The 19,594-nt window shown below is 30.8% G+C and overlaps 1 protein-coding gene across 1 annotated transcript; it reads left to right on the top strand.

Moving 5' to 3' along the window:
• The first annotated feature begins 17,244 nt into the window (after positions 1-17,244).
• Positions 17,245-19,238, top strand: LOC105784606 (protein PHYTOCHROME KINASE SUBSTRATE 4). Its single transcript, XM_012610505.2, has 2 exons — positions 17,245-17,399; positions 17,531-19,238. Exon 2 carries the CDS (start codon positions 17,531-17,533, stop codon positions 19,040-19,042), a length of 1,512 nt encoding a protein of 503 aa, XP_012465959.1. The 5' UTR covers positions 17,245-17,399; the 3' UTR covers positions 19,043-19,238.
• The last annotated feature ends 356 nt before the right edge of the window (positions 19,239-19,594 follow it).

The following is a 19,594-nucleotide window of genomic DNA, read 5'->3' as shown; positions in this document are numbered from 1 at the left end:
TCACAGTTCAATTTATAACATAAAAATTCCCAATATAAGTTAAAAAAGTATATAAAATGTTTGGTGTTTATTTCAGAGTCTAATATGAGCTTACGAAATCTCTATTGCTAACCTGAGGTCAAATTAGGACCAAATTGTAACAATTTGAAAATCTTTGGTTGACGTCGTGACCTGACTCTCTATTTGATGCTCGTCGTGACCTCAAGTAACGACGTTGCCACTTAAAGTTTTGCTCTGTGTTTCATCGCGACGTCAAAGATTCCACGTCACGACGTGACTCACTGTTTTCAAGAAGAACAATCTTGAAACAAGTTTAAGAGACCTATATTAATATGTATAATCTTATTTACAACTAAAAAACACTATTACAACAACGTAAGAGGCAAAACATACCAAAACGAAATTTCAAAATGACATTAAGAAACTAAGTTCCAAGTTGACCATTTTCGATACAAAACCAACTTAAACTTTAGGTACATGCCATTTACAATTGAAAGTGTACTTTACTAACTTTGTTGAGTCGGAAATGATCGTCTGGATGCTAAATTCAAGTTTCGAGGCTTCGAGAAATACCTAAACCTACTCATAGAGAAAACAAACCGTACGCTGAGCAATAGGGCTTAGTGGTACCTTTATGATTCAAGCGATTATAATTTAATATAAAAGCATGACAATAAGCATGTGAACTCAAAATTTTAACTTATATAAGTTCATTTATATATATGCAAGTATGCATATCCCCTTAGATAAGCCAATTTGCTTAACATTTCAATATTATCATCAAAACTATATTTTTGCTACTCACCTTTCAATCACATAACAAGGGCATGAATTCAATCAAATTATTATAATTTTATCCATTTTATTACTTTATACTTACAGGCCAATCCGTTTCACATTATATTCGCATACTACATAATCATTTCAGTACCACATTTGTATACATATACTTAATCATATATGTTCATCAATAGTATGCATAAATACTTAATTTCATTTCATCTCATTTTAATAATTTTTGAGCTTATTAGCTCATTTACTTAATCGACCCTTAGGGCTCATTTTCGACTCATATCACATGATCTTTTATATGCTATGACATTACATTTCACAAGTATGCAATTATACCAAATAAATTAACATTTCATATTCAATCTACCCTATAGTTAAATCACATTTATATAATCCTTTTAACCTGACTCGAATTTTCAAGATGGATACTCAAATTAGTCAATATGCATCCCAAACTGGCACCGTAGTGCATCATTGGATAAATCGAAGAATGTATACTGACACATATAGTATATCATCGGATAAACTGAAGCAATCATGCTGGCATGTAAGTGAATCATCGAATGTACCAAAGAAAATATACCAACACGTAAGTGCATCATCAGATATATCAAAGCAATTATATTGGCATGTAAGTGCATTATCGAGTAAACTGAAGTATAGACCTGTACAATTAATAGAATAACCAATTTCCAATTTCATCACATAGTTCAATTCATATCCCATCATTCTTAATTCAACTTCAATTCATCACTTCATCATATAATATAACATAATTCAACTCAATTTCATACAGATTTCCTATATTAGTTGAGTCATACAATTTTTTATTCTATTCAATTTAGTCTCTGTCTCAATATTCAATTTCTACCATAACATAATTTCCTATATTATGTTATGCAAAATGTCATGAATATACAATAACTAGATTGGTCTCAGGTTATAGAGATACAAACCAAAAGCTCGTGTCGTCTTTCCTTTCTCTCTCGACAATCTTGTATCGCTGGCTCTCGCCTTTATTTTCTCTCTCAATAGTTCCGCGTCGTTGGCTCTTGCATTTCTTTTCTCACTCGAAGGTCCTGCGTCGTCTTTAACTACGAATAATATTTCAATAGTAATATAGTATCAAATTCGAACCAAATCAGAATTAAATACTAAATCTCACATATTTTACAAATTATTCAATTTGTCCCTAAAATCAAAAACTTATATCTTTCAATTTTGAGCCACAGTTTTAAAATCGATTTCAATTACATCCCTTAGGAAGTCTCTATTATCTATAATTATTTAAATTTCACATCAATTTTGCAATTTATTCACTTTAGTCCTTATTTGCAAAACTAACAACTAAACATTACAATTTAGTCCTTTTTTCATAATCTAATTGTAAAATATATTAATTTAATACCAATTTCTTTAAGAAATTAATAATGGAAAATTTAAAAAACTTTAACAGTTTTACTAATTGGTACACGGGCTAGCTAAATAAAGCTCCCATAATTCAACTGAAGTGAACTTACTATTCAAGGACTAATAGCTTAGAACCCTTGAAAGTTTTTCTTGTTTTTTTATTCAATGATGGAGGTCGGTTTGAAAGTTAAAGGTGAAGAGAATTGTTTCTTTCTTCCACCGAAAATGGTTTTATACCATAATTAAAATTTTGATTAATTTTAATTAACCTTTCTTAATTCACTAAATAATCATGTTTTAATGTATAATCCATCACTATCCACTAATACATATTCCAAAATAGTCTAATTTCCATTTTGGACCTTTCGCTAATTCAATTTAAGTCCCTTAGTCTTTGGCCAATTAAAAACTTATAGCGATAAGACTTTTACAAATTTGTCCTTATACCTTAATTAAGCAATTAAATTTTTTACGAACGCAGTTTGTGAAAACGGGGTCCTAAAATTGCATTTTTTGACGGCACTGACTTTTGGGTCATTATATTTGTAATTAAGTTTCGAATTTTCATCTATTAATTAAAACATTATTTAGTCATGGAGTCATTCCACTAAAGTACCATGACTGAACTGTCGGCATTATATACTATTATGAAAGCTACTTTATCAAGTGCTTGTCCAATGATCTTGTCATATGTGTGTCACCCTCATAAGATATCTTTAATCCCTTTAAGTTAAATCCGTTCACCCAATATGATCCTATTTTATCTCATGGTAACTATTGCATCTTCCTTCATAAAAAGTCAATTTCTAAAAAATAATAATTAATTCATTTGTCTTAGATGAAAGATTCATGGTCATGTCACTTTTCCATCTATCATGTAATGCCGATGAGAGAATATCATTTACCTTTTATTGAGCTATGAATTCCACTATTGTAATTGAAGATATATCATGTAGAAGTCGATACCCAATATACCACTTTCAAAAGAAGATATTATGATAATACCTCATCTATTAACTTAATGTAAAACAATCAATACTTCATGAATATTCAAAATCTAAAATATAATATTATATTTTTGTCCTTATATTTAACTTAATGTATTTTTCTAAGAGATCGGAATCATGATAATACCCCAATTAATTAATTAAAATACTTGTAATCTCCTTATTGGCTTTTAATTGTTTATAGGGAGCTTGAATTATATATCATATAGATATAAACATTTTGACTGATTCCTATAGGCTCTCTTAACAATTTTTGGTTAAATATACATTTTGGTACATGAATATAGCTTTATGATTCAAATTGGTACTTAAGGGTTTTTTTGTCCAATTAAGTACTTGAACTTGGCTTTAAGGTTTAATTTGGTAACTAAAGTTTATTTTGGTCTAATTAGGTACCTAAACTTGGCTTCTTGGTTCAAATTGATACCTAAAATTGGCTTTTTGATCCAAATTAGTGCTTAGTTATTTAAATCAATTTGAATTATGAAGCCAAGATTAGATACCGGTTTGAACCAAAAAGTCAAGTTTAGATACCTAATATGACCAAAAAAATTTAGGTACCAAATTGAACCTTGAGGTCAAATTTAGGTACCAAAATGTATATTTACCTTTTTTTATCATTCCCTTAACAATTGAAAATATATAATATATAATATATAATATATAGATATAAATAAATGTTAAACTTCTTTAGACATGAAATAAAAATTAAAGCACAAAATCTAAATTATTGTAAAAATCAAATAGTAAAACCATAAAATCTTATTGCAACATTCATAAAGTTAATAATTGACAATAAAAAAAGGTAAACAAAATTAAAAATAAAAAGGGAAAAGTCTATTTTGATCTTAAAATTGAAAGTATATAATACAAAGAATAGTCTTGCACAATATATGGGACAATAGTAAAATCATGATAAATTAGACATCATAGTAATAAAATGAATATAACCAATAATCAATTAAAATATTAAAAATGACTTTAATTGCAACATCACCCGTACCGACTACTCTACTATTAGAGCAACACCATAGAATCAAATCTCAATAAAAGATAATTTTTTTAATTTTAATAGTAAAAAAGGAGAACTTAAGATTTCTTTGACTAAATAAAAACTTGTCCTCATTATCAATGTTGTAACACCCCTATCCCGTAACCGTTGCTAGAATAGGTAAGGGGCATTACAGGACCTTTAAATCAGTTTGGAACAGTAAAACATTGAATATTTACTAAATACCATCTCAAACATACCAAATTCAATGTCAATTTCATTTATCAATTTCATATCCAACATATGTTCATATCTCATTTCAATACATTATAAAACATACCAAAATGACCATTTCTTTTGGTCACACATATGTCTTAAAATATCCCTAAATCATACCTCATTTATGCCAAAATACCATTTATAAAATTCACCGCAAAAATGAGCATAACACATAATGCTTTCATACCAAACCAAACATTTCCAACTCAAGCCATCTCACATAGCTTGATCAAACCTTAAAATTCATACCAACATAAGTGACCATATAATTCAATCCATAAACTAGCTTATACATGTCATATTTACATTATTTACATAAGATCCAAAAATACCAAATATCGTCTGGATAGTGTGATAGCAAATCTCGGACCTTGTCCGAAATCGAGCTAGCTTTCGAAATCACTGTAAAATATGGAAAATAAACAGAGTAAACTAATAAGCTTAGTAAGCTCGTATGACTAGTATGTACTATATACAATTTAACAATTAACTCAGAATTAGAGAAACATGAGAACATATAAATCAGCTCCATCAAAATCAACATGTAATCCAATAACCACCTAGTAATTCCTGTATATATATATTCATCAGTTTTCACTTACATATCAAATGAAATTATTAAATATCACTTACTTGTCGAGCATGTCATATATACCTGAACTGATTCATATCATCATTTCAATTCTCGTATCGTTATAATCTCCATTAAACCATGGAAATAACATCGAATGTTTCGTATCTTGCATACTAATGGGCATGTATGTGGTTAAACCACCTATACCTCAATTCACATTTATAACATTTGTTCGTACGTCATTATAACCTATATTACCATTTCAATACAATCCAACCAAATTTGCCAAATGCATAAGCATATAAAATCATCAATACCATGTAATTCACATAACATTATGGAAATTCATTTCTATTCGTATAAACTGTAATTCATTCATATAACCAGTGGTTCATCTGTATAAACAATAATTCATCTGTATAAACACATATCTTATTCATATGATCAATAACAGTAATTATGCCTATTGAACTACGTAGAATATGGATAGATACTCGGGTGATACACACTAAGTATATTTATCGGTAATACGTCAACTTATTACCCTTTTTGCTTTTTCGAGCCATGATCGATAAACTCCTCCTGAGCTAATAAACAGTAGGCTCTATTGAGCTGAAATGGTAAGCTCTAACGAGCTGAACAGTAAGCTCACACGAGCTGAAACGGTAAGCTCCAATGAGTTGAAAACAGTAGGCTCTTACGAGCTGATATATCGGTAAGCTCATACGAGTTGTGGTGAGTCCGCAACAAATGTAGGAGCTCGACCAAATCGGTAACCCTAGTGACATGTCACTCGTATCTAACAAATTTCTACGGTTCAAACGGGGCTCGATAATTATTCAACTTCATCATTTAAGCATTCAATGATCAATAATTCAATTTCTCAAATCATATATATATTCGATTCAATTATGTACATACATTTAAATACTCAATTCACATACCTAATGCATATTATCATACCAAATCCATGTAACATATATAGCAATTGTAGCATTTCACTTTCATTCATGTAAACATTAATTTAATCATATAATCAGTAATTCGAATTTCAAGTGGGTTATTCATTTAACTTATACACATTCATTTTAAACAATTGCAAGTATTTAATAGTTCGATTCTAGCTATACAGACTTACCTCGTGTTGCTTAAACAAAAATATTGGCTATTCGTCTACTTTTCGTTTCCCCCGATTTAGTTCCGGTAATTGCTTTTCTTGATCTATATATAATATCAAATTCAGCATATTAACTTTCCTTTCTATTCAATTTGACACTATGTACACATTTTGACAAAATTTATGCTTTTGCCCCAAATGTTTTACATTTTTACAATTTAGTCCAAATCGCATAAAAATACAAATTCATACAATTTAATACCAGCCCATGCTAACCGAATTTTTCTTATATTCATATCAGACCATTTTTCTCTTTAATTCACACATTTACCCATGAATTTTACAAATTTCTCAATTAAATCCGTAATTGACATTTTTGTCAAAAATCACTTTATAAAAGTTGTTAATCTAGCTTCAAACTTTAATAATCTATCATAAAACATCTAAAAAACCAAGCATTCAATAATGGAATCATTCAAAATCTATAACAGTTTTGAAATCGAAGACATGGGCTAGCTAGATTATGAAGGAACGATCTCAAAAACGTAAAAATCATTAAAAACCAAGATCAAAATCATACCTAATCAAGCAACCAAAGTAGCCGAACCTAAGAACTCTTCAATGGCTGTTTTATTTGTTCAATTTTGGTGGAACATGAAACAAATAAGCTTATAATTGTTTTTTTTTGTTTTATTTTAACTTAATTTAATTTACTAATTACAACTTTAACCTTTAATAAAACATATATAATCAATTAAAACATGTCTAAATATGTCCACCATTGTCCACTATCATTATCAATGGTATAATTACCATGCAAGGAATCTTACTTTAATGCTTCATAGCTATTAAACGCTTTAAACAAATAGTATGCAACTTTTGTATTTTACGCGATTAAGTCCTTTTATCATATTAAGCATTTAAACGATAAAATTTCTTAACGAAATTTTTTATACTATCATTCTATCATGCTGTAAGACTTATTAAAATAGTAAAATAAATATTTTGACTCAGTTAAGTGGTCCCGAAACCATAGTTCCGATCAGACTCAGAAATGGGCTGTTACAAATGTACTCTTTTAGAGTTAATATAAAAGAATAAAATAATCTGCTATAGTAGTTTGTAGATTCTTAGGATACTAACAACCTCTAAAGACTAGGACTCTTACTCAACAAAATAATCAATAAATCAGGATAATTATTTGATACTAATTTGACTAAATCTCTTAACTAAGATAACAAAAAAAAATCTAATTAACACCCCTTAAACTGATTTTTGTTGAAAATATTTTAGGATTTATTTGTTTTAACAAATCCTTGATCAATTCCTTTAGAAGAACAAACTCCAAGCATCCTTCTTAGTTTTTGATATGCTGGTTGTTTAAGTGGTTTGGTTAGAATATCAATAATATGTTCATTGCTCTTACAGAATTGCAACTCTTTCTTCTCTTCCTTGTATAGATCCCTCAAAAAATGAAAATGAACATCAATATGTTTGCTTCTCCCATGCATCACTGGATTTCTTGATAGCTTGATAGTTGACATATTATCACAATTTATAATTGTTGGACCTTTTTTCTCATCTCTAAGTATTTTGAACATATTTCTAAGCTACAATGCTTGACTCGCACTTGAAATTGCTAAAAAAAATTCATCCTCGATTGTCAAAAGTGTAACTAATTGTTGCTTCTTTGACAACCATGATATTGCACTTGAATTAAACATGAACACATAATTGGAAGTGCTATTATGATCATCAATGTACCCTGCATAATTACTATCAGTATACCCAACAAAGTTAACATAATATCCTTTTTGTAAAATACACCATAATCAAATGTACCCTTTACATCTCTCAAAACTTTTTTAGCTGCATTGAGATGCATTTCAGTTTGCTTTTCCATGTATCTACTAATTAAACTCACAACATAAATGATGTCGGGCCTGGTAGACATCAAATAGACGAAGCTGCCAACTATTTGCTTAAAATAAGTGTTGTCTATATCTCTTCCTTCATCATCTTTGTGTAGCTTCAAACTAGGTTTAGTTGGTGTAGCAAATGGCTTGCAATCTGTCATTTTGAACCTTACAAGAATTTCATGAGCATATTTCTTTTGATAAATAAAATTACCAGCGATAGTTTGAATGACTTCTAATCTTAGAAAATATCACATTAATCCTAGATCGGTCATTTCAAGTTCTTTCATCATAGACAACTTAAACTTATAAGACATCTTAACATTATTACCAGTAAATATCAAGTCATCAACATAAAGGCAAACAATAAAAATTTTACCTCCATCAGACTTGACATAAAAGGTGTGCTCAAAAGGACATTTCTTGAATCCCAACTTTGCAAAATGAGCATTTATGCGACTATACGAGGCCCTTGGTGCTTCCTTTAGTCCATAGAGAGCTTTCTTTAGTCGATAAACCTTCTTTTCTAACCTTTTCTTCTCATAACCAGGTGATTGATCAAAAAATACTTCCTCTTATAAGTTACCATGCAAGAATGTTTACTTAACATCTAATTGAAGAATCGGCCATGAATGTTGTGTTGCAAGCAAAAACACTAATCTGATTGTATCCAGCTTTACAACTGGGGCAAAAACTTCCTTATAATCAATACCATACTCTTACTTATAGCCTTTTGCCACCAACAGAGCCTTGTGTTTGTCAATTTCACCTTTCTCATTCAACTTCAACTTGAAAAAACCCATTTGACACTGATGCATTTTTGTTTTTCGGGCAGATCTGTCAGTTCTCAAGTGTGATTATTTTCAATGGACTCAATTTCTTTATCTACCATTTCTTCTCTTTCACAACCTCATAAAAAGCGATTGGATCACTATCAACATATAATGCAAAATAAGCATCATCATCTGCACAAATATCATCGTAATCCATCACCCATGCAGGCTTTTTTCCTTGATTTTTCAGCCCTCAAATTATATCTTCTTCTTTTCTTCTTATTCTTTTTATTTTTTAATTATTGATCAGATTGAACAAAAATTTGAGATGAATTTGATTGTTGCTCATGCGGTGCAAGTTGTTGATCTTGAATTTCACCAGCCTCTACCTCATCAGTTGAGACATTATCATCCGATATTAAACTTGGATTGCCATCAGCCCAATCCCATCTAGCTTCTTCATCAAGTACAACATCTCTGCTGATTATCACTTTCTTTGTTGAGGGATTAAATAGCTTGTAAGCTTTTGAAGTTTCACTAGCTCCAAGAAATACGCATTTTTTACTTTTTGGATCAAGTTTCTTTCTTTTTTCATCAGATATATGTGCATATGCAAAGCATCCAAATATCTTAAAATGATCAAAAATAGGTTTCTTACCACTCTATGCCTCTTAAGGCATAATGTGTTTTACTGCTAATGTTGGACTTTTGTTTAAAACATGAATTGACCACATCACTGCTTCAGGCCATAATTTTTTTGGAACTTCTTTTGTAGCCAGCAAGCTCTTGACCATATTGAGAACAGTCATGTTCTTTCTTTCACATTTACCATTCTATTGTGGTTAATATGGAGCATTCAATTGTCTCTTTATGCCATTTGATTCAAAATATAGAAGAAAATCATTAGAGCATAATTCTCTTCCATGATTTGTTCTAAGTGTTTTCATTTTCTTATCAACTTGATTTTCGACATGAGCTTTAAAACTCTTGAAAGCATCAAATGCTTTAGAGTTTTCCTACAAAAAAGTACACATAGGTTTTTTAGATAAACTCATCAATCAATAATATATAACACATAAGTTTGAGTGAACTAATTCAAGAACAACATGAGCTCTTTCAACTTTTTCGCTTGGGAAAGTATCCCTATGTTGCTTCCAACAATACATTCTTCTCAGGGCTTGTGATGGAGGAATGATTACAGGAAGACCAGTAACCATTTGCTTTTGCTGAAGAGTCCTTAGGCCATTAAAGTTTAAATGACCATATCTTTAGTGCCACTTCCATAGTGAGTCATCTACTTTAGGCAACAGACAATCGTGAACTGTTTTAATCTTCAAAGGAAATAATTTGTCTGCACTTATTTTAACAACAACAGTGGACCTTTTTTTTGAATCATACACCTCACATTCTTTATTGAAAATTGTGATCCTGTATCCTTTATCTTGTAACTTACCAACACTCAAAAGATTAGTTTTCAATTAGGAACATAAAAAACATTTGAAATTGTTTCAATAAAATCATTCTTGGTTCTAATCTGAATATCACCTTTCCCAATCACCTGAATAATTGACTTATCCCCAAAATTCATGACTGTATGAAAATTTTCATCTAATTTAGTAAAAAAGACTTACAACCAGTCATGTGATTGCTGCTGTAACACCCATAACCCGTATCCATCGTTTAAGGTTACAGAGCATTACCAAAATTTACAGATCAAAAAACAAATATTTCATATAAAATAACATTTATATCGGAAACCAATCAAAAACAAATATATTGTTCCTTATGCGAGCCCTCAAGGCCCAAAATACACTTTAGAAATAAGTTGGGACTAAATCGGTTACTCAAAGAATTTTTCAGAAAGCATTAAAAATTTTCAAAGGTGCAAGGGACAGACACTAGTGTGGCCAGGCCGTGTGGCTCACACAGTCAAGAGACACACACATGTCTCAGGCCATATGGGTATTCAAAATAGGGGAACACGACCGTGTTCCAACCCGTGTCCATGCCCGGGTAATTCTCTAACTTGGGTCACACGGCCAAGCCATATGCCCATGTGCTAGGCTGTATGAGCATTCTATTTTGTACAAATTTAAGTTACAGGGGACACACGGCCATGTCATTTGGCCGTGTGTCACACACGGTTGAGACACACATCTGTGTCTCTGCCCGTGTGGACAAAAATTATGCCATTTTCCTAACCATATTTCTCACCCAATTTGTCATCAACCTAAATCAACATTTTGGACATCAACAAGCCATAACAAAGCAATCAAAACAAGCCAAAATCATGTCTTAAACATGACATATTACCAAATACAATCAATGTGCCCTTAGGCACCTCAAATGACAATTTAAAGACATGTCAACCAAATATTCATATTTATCTAGATAACCAAATGCATATATATATATATATGCATAATCAAACTCACACTTCAAACATGATAAAACTACTTATATATACATCAAAATATGTCTATCACAAGCCATTCAAATAACTAATTCCAACAAAACATTTATATGCCATCAATGGCCAAATTAACCTATACATGCCATTATAACCAAAATCAATTCACGAATTATACCGAAAAGGCTGATGGATGGTGTGAAGTTGCTCAGACCAGCTTCTAACCAAAATGAGCTTCCGAATTACTATAAAACATGGAAAATGACATAGAGTAAGCATTTAAGCTTAGTAAGTTTGTATAACAAGGAAATTAACTTACCATTTAATCACATTTAAGGTAAGCATGCTAATATAACCAAACCAATTTGGCCAAAAGCCTAAACACATATCCTCAACTTGTTAGCCATGTAACACTTTCCATAACCAATGAACATGGATGTACATAATCACTAGGTAAGATTCACATGCATGTATCATCCATCTCATATTTCAATATATCATGTAATATCATTTCCATGTAATTCAAGTATATACCCGTAATTGTTCATTTCGAACTCATATTATTTCATATCAGAACTTTGCCCGTTGAACCATTTAAAATATCATTGGATACACGGGTAGTACACATGAAGTGTACAAATCTATAATCCGTCAATTCATGTACTTGTATGCTTATACAAGCATGTAAATAGGAAGCTCTTCTGAGCCATATAATGGGAAACTCATGTGAGCTAAGTAATGGGAAACTCATACAAGCTGTATATCGGGAAGCTCTTGTGAGCCAAATATCGAGAAGCTCATGAGAGCCAAGTATCGGGAAGCTCAAGAGAGCTGTGGTGTGTCTGCAACACATGTAGGATCACAACCATATCGGAACCCTAATGACATGTCATTTGTATCATTCGAATTTCTAAGGTTCAAACGAGACTCGATAATTATCGAATATGTGATCATAATTACACATGGCATTTTGTACAAATCGCACACAAAAACATTCAAATTTAAAACATATAAATATACAATTTAGTTACACGAACTTCCCTCGATAAGTATATGTAAATACGAAGGCTACTAATCCAATACATTTTATTTGCCTCGATCTAACTCCGTATTAGGTCTATCCGGATCTATACGAATGAATTTGGCTTAATTCAATATAATTGATATTCAATTTAATCCAACACATCTTTGGAAAATTACTATTTTACCCTATACTTTAAATTAATTACAATTTAGTCCCTAGGCTGAAAAAATGAAATTCATGCAATTTAATCCTTATTCAAGCCTACCCAATTTTCATAAATATCAATAGAAGTCCATGCATTTCACAAAATTTAGAATTTTTTATAAATTTTCATCTTTTCAATTTAGTCCCTAATTGATAATTTCATCAAAATTTCTTAACAAAATACTTTTAAATATCAATAAACATCTCAAACTCATCATTTAATAACTAAAATAGTATAGATTCATCAATGGAAACTTCCAAAATTTTTAATAAAATCAAAAACTAAGGTAAGGTTTAGTTGGACCTAATTGTAACAATCTCAAAAATATAAAAATTACAAGAAACGGGTAAGAATTGAACTCACATGAAGCAAAAATTGAAGAACCACTCAGTGTTTTCTCTCCTATGGCTGTTTTGGCTGAAAGTTTGAAGAAGAATGCTAAAAAAAAATCTCAATTTCCTATTTGTTTTATTTTAATTTCAAGTAAATTACCAATTTTCCATTAAATCACATTATTTTATTATTTTTCCATGTTATGCCATCTCTTCCATCCAATTTAGGCATATTTATTCCTTAAGTCCTCCATTGTTTATTAATCAAACCATTTAATCACTTAATTATTATAATTAGCAAGTTTTGCACATTTTTCAATTTAGTCATTTTAATTAATTAACTATCGAGATGTTAAAATTTTCAACGAAACTTTAATATCACCTTATTAACACTCCTTAAATATTTATAAAAATATTGGGCTAGGTTACATTTGCTTAGTTTCTTGAGTATTTTTATATATTTTAGATTCATTTTAGTTGATTTGACCTTTTTTATATTTGCATTGTAAATACTGTGTTGTTTAGTGTTTCTCACGCATTTAGTTTCAATAAAATGTTCCATGTGGAATTTGCAGGTAAAACAAGTTTGAAAAGAAGATGTCAATACATGGAACTATGAGATTAAATGCACTAAGCCTAAAGTTTATCTAAGATGATGAGTGACAGTCCAGTGCTTAAAGATTCAAAATTTTGTAATTTGGACACTTTCATAATTTCCAGCATAAACACTTCTTAATGTTTTGATCATTTCTTGAGCTCCAGGACTTTATTTTGGGTGTACTTTATATTGCAAAAAGGGAGTTTAAAGATCTATTCAAATATTGGAACATGAATTCCAAAATTCATCAGGAAGAAATCCAAAAACAAATGTAAAGTTATAAATTTCAAATTGATGGACAATTGTGATGCATTTTCGTGTTTGGGTCATATCTCTTAACATACTTGGAGTTTGGAGTTAAAATTTCTATAGTGAATGTAAAAGATGCAGACCTTCAATCAACTTTCTTGGACTTTTCCTAGTTGGGAGACATTAACTTGGACAAAAGAATTCATCAATCAACATGTGAAAATTGACTCCAAAAGATGACAAAGAAGTGGGTTTAGCAATTTATTGCCAGCAAGTCCTTTGCGTTGTCATTTTCCTCTTCAAAAACCTTTATGAATAGTATTTGTTTCAAAATAGGAGGCATTTTGAAGTTGAGATCAATATCATTTTCTTATTAAGCTTTTGTTTGTTTCTTTATTTGTATAAAATCTCAAGTTTCTTATATCTAATATGTCTTTTTCATATAAGTTTGAGTTGTTTAATTTTGTTATATTATTCTAAGTTTTCAACGATGATACTTTTGGAAAATTAAGGCAATTCCATACTCATCATTTGAGCTAAAATTAACTATCAACCACTTGTTATAATCATACTTGTAAAGTAAGAACTTTTTTGTTATGGACAATAGATGACACAATAAATGCTTGGATAAATTAACTTAATTTGTTCTAGACATGTGAAAATTGACATAATAAATATTTGAAATCATTTTTATAAGTTTTGAAGTTATCAAGTGATTATAATACCATATGTTATATTTTTGGATTGAACTTAAACAGTTGAACTTTCATATTGCACCATCCTTTGCTTACAGATTCTTTTGCCAAACTCTTGGACTTATTGGAAAATCATATTGGGCACTCTTTGATGGACATACCTTTTCTCATGGAGTCATATGTTTAATTATTGGACGTACATTGCTAGATTATCCGATTGATACCTCCATTATGTGTGGATTCTAATTGAGTAATAACATTGAGTACTTAATTTTAATTTTAATATGACAACAAGAGTTGATCCTTTAACCTCAACATATTTTCTTCTAGGTATTTGTTTTTATTATTTCTAGTAATTTCTTTCATTAATTTTTATTTTTATTTCTAGTTTTTCTTGCTCATACTTTCATTTTCGACACTCATTCCAAAGTTAAGTGTTAAATATTTGTTCTAGCATAATACTTGCAATCTTGTAAACTCTTATCAACTTCCCTATGGATTGACCTCGAACTCCTGAGATTTTATTACTTGAATATAACATGCACTTGAGTTGTAGACCTAGAAAACCCGTGTCATATATATATGTATATAATATATTTAGTTTGACATGTACTTAGGTTCATTGGTAAAAGGATGTGAATTATGTATGAATAATAATGTTTTGTGCTAAAAGTTACCTCGATTATAATGAAACAAGAATATTTTTAAGCGGTCAATTTAGTGTTTAAATGTAGCGTCTCCCACTCGGATCGAGTGAGGGATGTTACAAAAGTCGTGAATGTTCAAGGATGAAAGTTGAAGATATTCCACAAAGTGATCTTCTTACAAATAAGGTGTCATTTTTTGCATGCAAATATGATTCATGAGCATTTTTCATCTTATGGCTGTAGCAACATGGATCAATGAGCATTTTTGATTCTAATGTTATTAATCACTTGTCTCAAACTTGTTGGCATATCGAGAGGATTCATAACCCAATGATATCGTCATATTCAATTAACATCACCAAAGGTTTCCTCCATGCATAGCTAGTAGAAAAAAAGGTTAATAGATTAAGAAGTAATTACATCTATTTTACAAAACCTAACATGAAATCAAATATAATATATTAGACTCAAAACATAAAATAAGAAGAAACATTATAAATCAAAACCATCTTAAATTATAAATTACAATAGCATTGAATCACATATTGAAAATGTGGTGGAATCTTATTATTTATTATGAAGACTTGGCTTTTCGCCTTCTCAATTTTTCTCTCACATTATTTTTATTTATTTTCCTCCTCCATTTTAAAAATAAATCAAGTTTTCATGAGCTTACTAAAATATTAAAAATCTTAATATGCCATCATTTAATTTTTTATATTTATTTAAAATAGAAACAAAATTGTAATTTGTAATATGCTTAAATTCATTATTAGTTTGAATTATCTAATTTGTTTAAATAAAATTAAATGAATATTTTGATAAGGAAAAAGGAAATTAAGATTAAATGAAAGTTTTAATTCTATTAACTCTTACGAACCAAATAAGATGTGTGTAGGTGTATATATAAAACAATATTATAAACTCTAAAAGTCCATTATAATCCTATTTATTTTTAGAATATATATTAAAATAAATTTAAAAGTTTCTTATACCCTTATTTATTATTAGAAGTTGGTTTTATATACATAAATTAAATTAATTAAAAAACAATACAATCTTTTTTTATAAAAGAGTACTAATTTATCTGTGAATAGTTAATTTAATTAAAAATAAAGAATAAAATTTGATTGGTCTAAATTTTTCTCGTTTTCTAATGGGTTGTTTTGTTTCTTTCTACTCATCCACATATTGTTATCAGCAGCAGCTTCTTTTTCTTCCAGAACCCAAGAAATGGGGCTCTTGACTTCTCATAAGCGTTTTATCTGACGTAACAACTTTCTCCTGCCCGACCTTTTACTCGTGCTCTGATGGGTTTTTACTATTCTGCAGATAAAGATCCATAACATCAACTCCGCCTCAGAAACGATTAGTAAGGTATTCGCGGGGTCTCACACATTTTATTATAAAAAATTTTCTAACTCTGTTATTCCCACGCTTCTCTCATTTTGAGGCATTTTAATTTTTCAATTTTTCTTATCAAAATCATGTCGCAAATGAGTATTCCAATGTACACAGACCCAATCAGTCAAATAAAATGGTTGTGTAAATTACAACAAAACCACGTGATTGAATTAACCATAGCAAACAAAATCTTACAGAATCTGGACTCAAACCAAACCCTTTGAAAAGTAGAATATTAATTTTGAGCAAACAATAGTAGAGACAGTAAATTCACTCATTTGGTCTTTTTAGAAAATGCAAAATTAGGTTTAATATTTCATACATTTGCAATATACTTTATTTTTACAAATAGATTTAAAAATTATTATGTATCTAATTTATTAATATTTTATTATACTTAAAAAGGACATTTTCATCACTACCACCTTATTTTTGGAGTCCGAACATTTTATATCAAATATTTTCTCATAAAACTAATACTATGTTTGGTTATTGGAATGAAAAAAACTTATTTTAACAGTTATATTTTATAATAATTAGACATAAAATAAAGAACAATTAAAGTAACTTTAAACATTCAATTAAAAATGAGTAAAAACTCTGATAAAAAGTAAGAATTCTTCCAAATAAATGATTTATTTATTTTTCCCAAACAAGTTATATAAATGACTAAAAATTACCAATAATTAATATATATGAAGAAAATAATACTAACATAAATTAATTGGTGTAAGTAGGATGGAAAAACAAGACTATATATCAGACAGTTTCTGTGGGGAATGTACACAATAATTTTCCATGGGATGTTGGAAATTCTGATGGTTGCGAATTATGTGCTCACTGTCCATTCTCTACTGTAGGTCCGGTCTCTTACATCATGTGGTTGTGGATTAAAGTATGAATCCATTAACAAGGAAATAAATAGCTTATAGGGAATGCTGATTTCCTTATTTGGAATATAACTTTCATTGCTGGGGTGAGAATATTTGCATTAGTATGTATGATTGATGTTTTGGACAAACTTCGTACCCAACCTGCAAAATATGGAATTTCAGACGCAATTTTACTCTCATATATCCATTAATTTCTTTTCTTTTTTTATTACAGATGATGATGACGATGATGATGGAAAAGGCAAGAGCAATGAAAACGATGAATGGAGGAGGCTCTCAAGAACACTTCCGGGAACAGGAACAGGAAGAGGAACTGAAACCCTCCCTTTCTTACAATATTAACTCATTTCCACAACAAAAAACCAACCTTGGAGTAGATGTATCTGCAGATGAGGATACAGAGATTAGCATTTTTGATGCCAAAAGGTACTTCAGTGAAAGCAATAGCGATTCAAGAGTGTGCAAAAGAGTGTCCCCCCTTAACATACCCAATTCGGTTCATGTTGCATCAGAGCCCGGGGCTGCCTTGGCCGGTAGATTTTCTTCCGCTTCGTCAGCTGCTGACGGATATGGTTATGGGAGGACCTACCGAGTTCGTTCCTTCCATGCCACACCAACGCCTTCATCAGAGGCTAGCTGGAATAGCCAAACTGGTTTGTTAGCAAATCCTCCTGGTGCCATTGCAGTTTCTATGACCACAGCCGATGACAAGAGAAAAGGGTCCGGTAATTTAAGAAGGCTTTGGCGACTAAGTTGCCCCTGCTCCGGCAAGAAATCAGTTCAAGTTGAGCCCAATAAGCCCCAGAGTTTTAAGGTAGATGGTAAGAGAAGCACGGGGACACAAAGTGCAAGCTCCGGTATTGATCATAAACGGGAAGAGATGCTACAAACCTGCAATCCTCGCAGTATCTCAGAAGAGAATCATGAGTTTCATTCAAGCTTAGGGGTACAGCGTGTGGTAGCAACAACAGCAAGAGTACCCCTGATGATAAGTAATGGTTCAGGGACTGCTGGCTTCACCTTTCCAATACTTAATCAAGTACAACCAAAATCATCCCACGTTAAAATGGTAGTGAATATAAATAGTAGTTCTCTTGATAATCATGAAGATCCACCTCGAGAGTCGTTGGATGTGTTCCTACCTCCTGACGACTCATCTATTTCTGTTCCAAAGAAACTAGTGTCCAGAATTACCATAGCGGACGATGATGCTGCAAGTGATACCAGCTCGGACTTGTTTGAAATTGAGAGCTTATCCACAACCACCCAGGGCCACTCCACGTCCCATCCAATGTACAATAATAGTCGAGATTCATTGGATGATGCCTTGAATTTTAATACAATAAGATCGATAGCAGCAGCCTGCAACGGTTCAGGGTTCGCGTGTCAGTATTCATCAATGATGACAGATTGCTGCTACGAGCCGAGCGAGGCGAGCATAGAGTGGAGCGTGACAACGGCAGAAGGGTTTGAGAGAGGATCTGTTGGGGTATCAGAAGCAGAGGAGATGCATGGCAATTACAATTACAATGGCATTGGCAAAGGAGGAAGGCAGAAATCTGGGAATGGGGGGTTGCTGAGCTGCCGAAGCGAGAAGGCGGTGAGCGTAGGGCCAAACCCTGTCAAGTACGTGCCTCCTCAGGGGCAGGCAGCTATTACCCTGAAGCATGTGAGCAATGTGAACAATCCACCGCTTTCCCGTTTGTCCATCCCTTTTTCCGCATAAATCTTCCTGTATTTCAAAATATTTCTTATTCATAAAATAGGGTCACACCAATGGGTCATAGATAAGTTTGTGTTTGTGTTGGTTTTGATTTAAATTCAGTCTTTCCCTTTTTATTGTAATGTAATTGTTTATTTATATGAAAAAATCTGTAAAATTAAGTAAAATATTTTTTTAATAATACGTGTTGTTTAATTCATTAATTTATACATATATAATATTAATTTGAAAAAAATATTTTTAAAAAAATTAATAATATATTATTAAATTTGGATTACATCATGATATTATTTATTTATTTTTATATTTTGACTTTTTCAGTCATTAACTACGTACTACACTTGAAGTTTTTTAACTTTTATATATAAAATATCATGAAGGGTTCTATTTAGGAAAAATGTTAATAATAAAATTTCTATTATCTATAATCATAATTAATTTTCTAAGCCAAATAAATTTTATTAAACACCCAATTGGTTACAATCAAGCTCTAGCTAGCGAACCACTAGAGAGAAAACAACTTAAAAACATATTATAAGAGGTTCCAAATCCAAA

This window comes from Gossypium raimondii, chromosome 13, assembly GCF_025698545.1.
Source record: "Gossypium raimondii isolate GPD5lz chromosome 13, ASM2569854v1, whole genome shotgun sequence".
Taxonomy (NCBI): Eukaryota; Viridiplantae; Streptophyta; class Magnoliopsida; order Malvales; family Malvaceae; genus Gossypium; species Gossypium raimondii.
The sequence above is the reverse complement of the archived record's forward strand: the minus strand, read 5'-3'. Positions and strand labels throughout refer to the sequence as shown.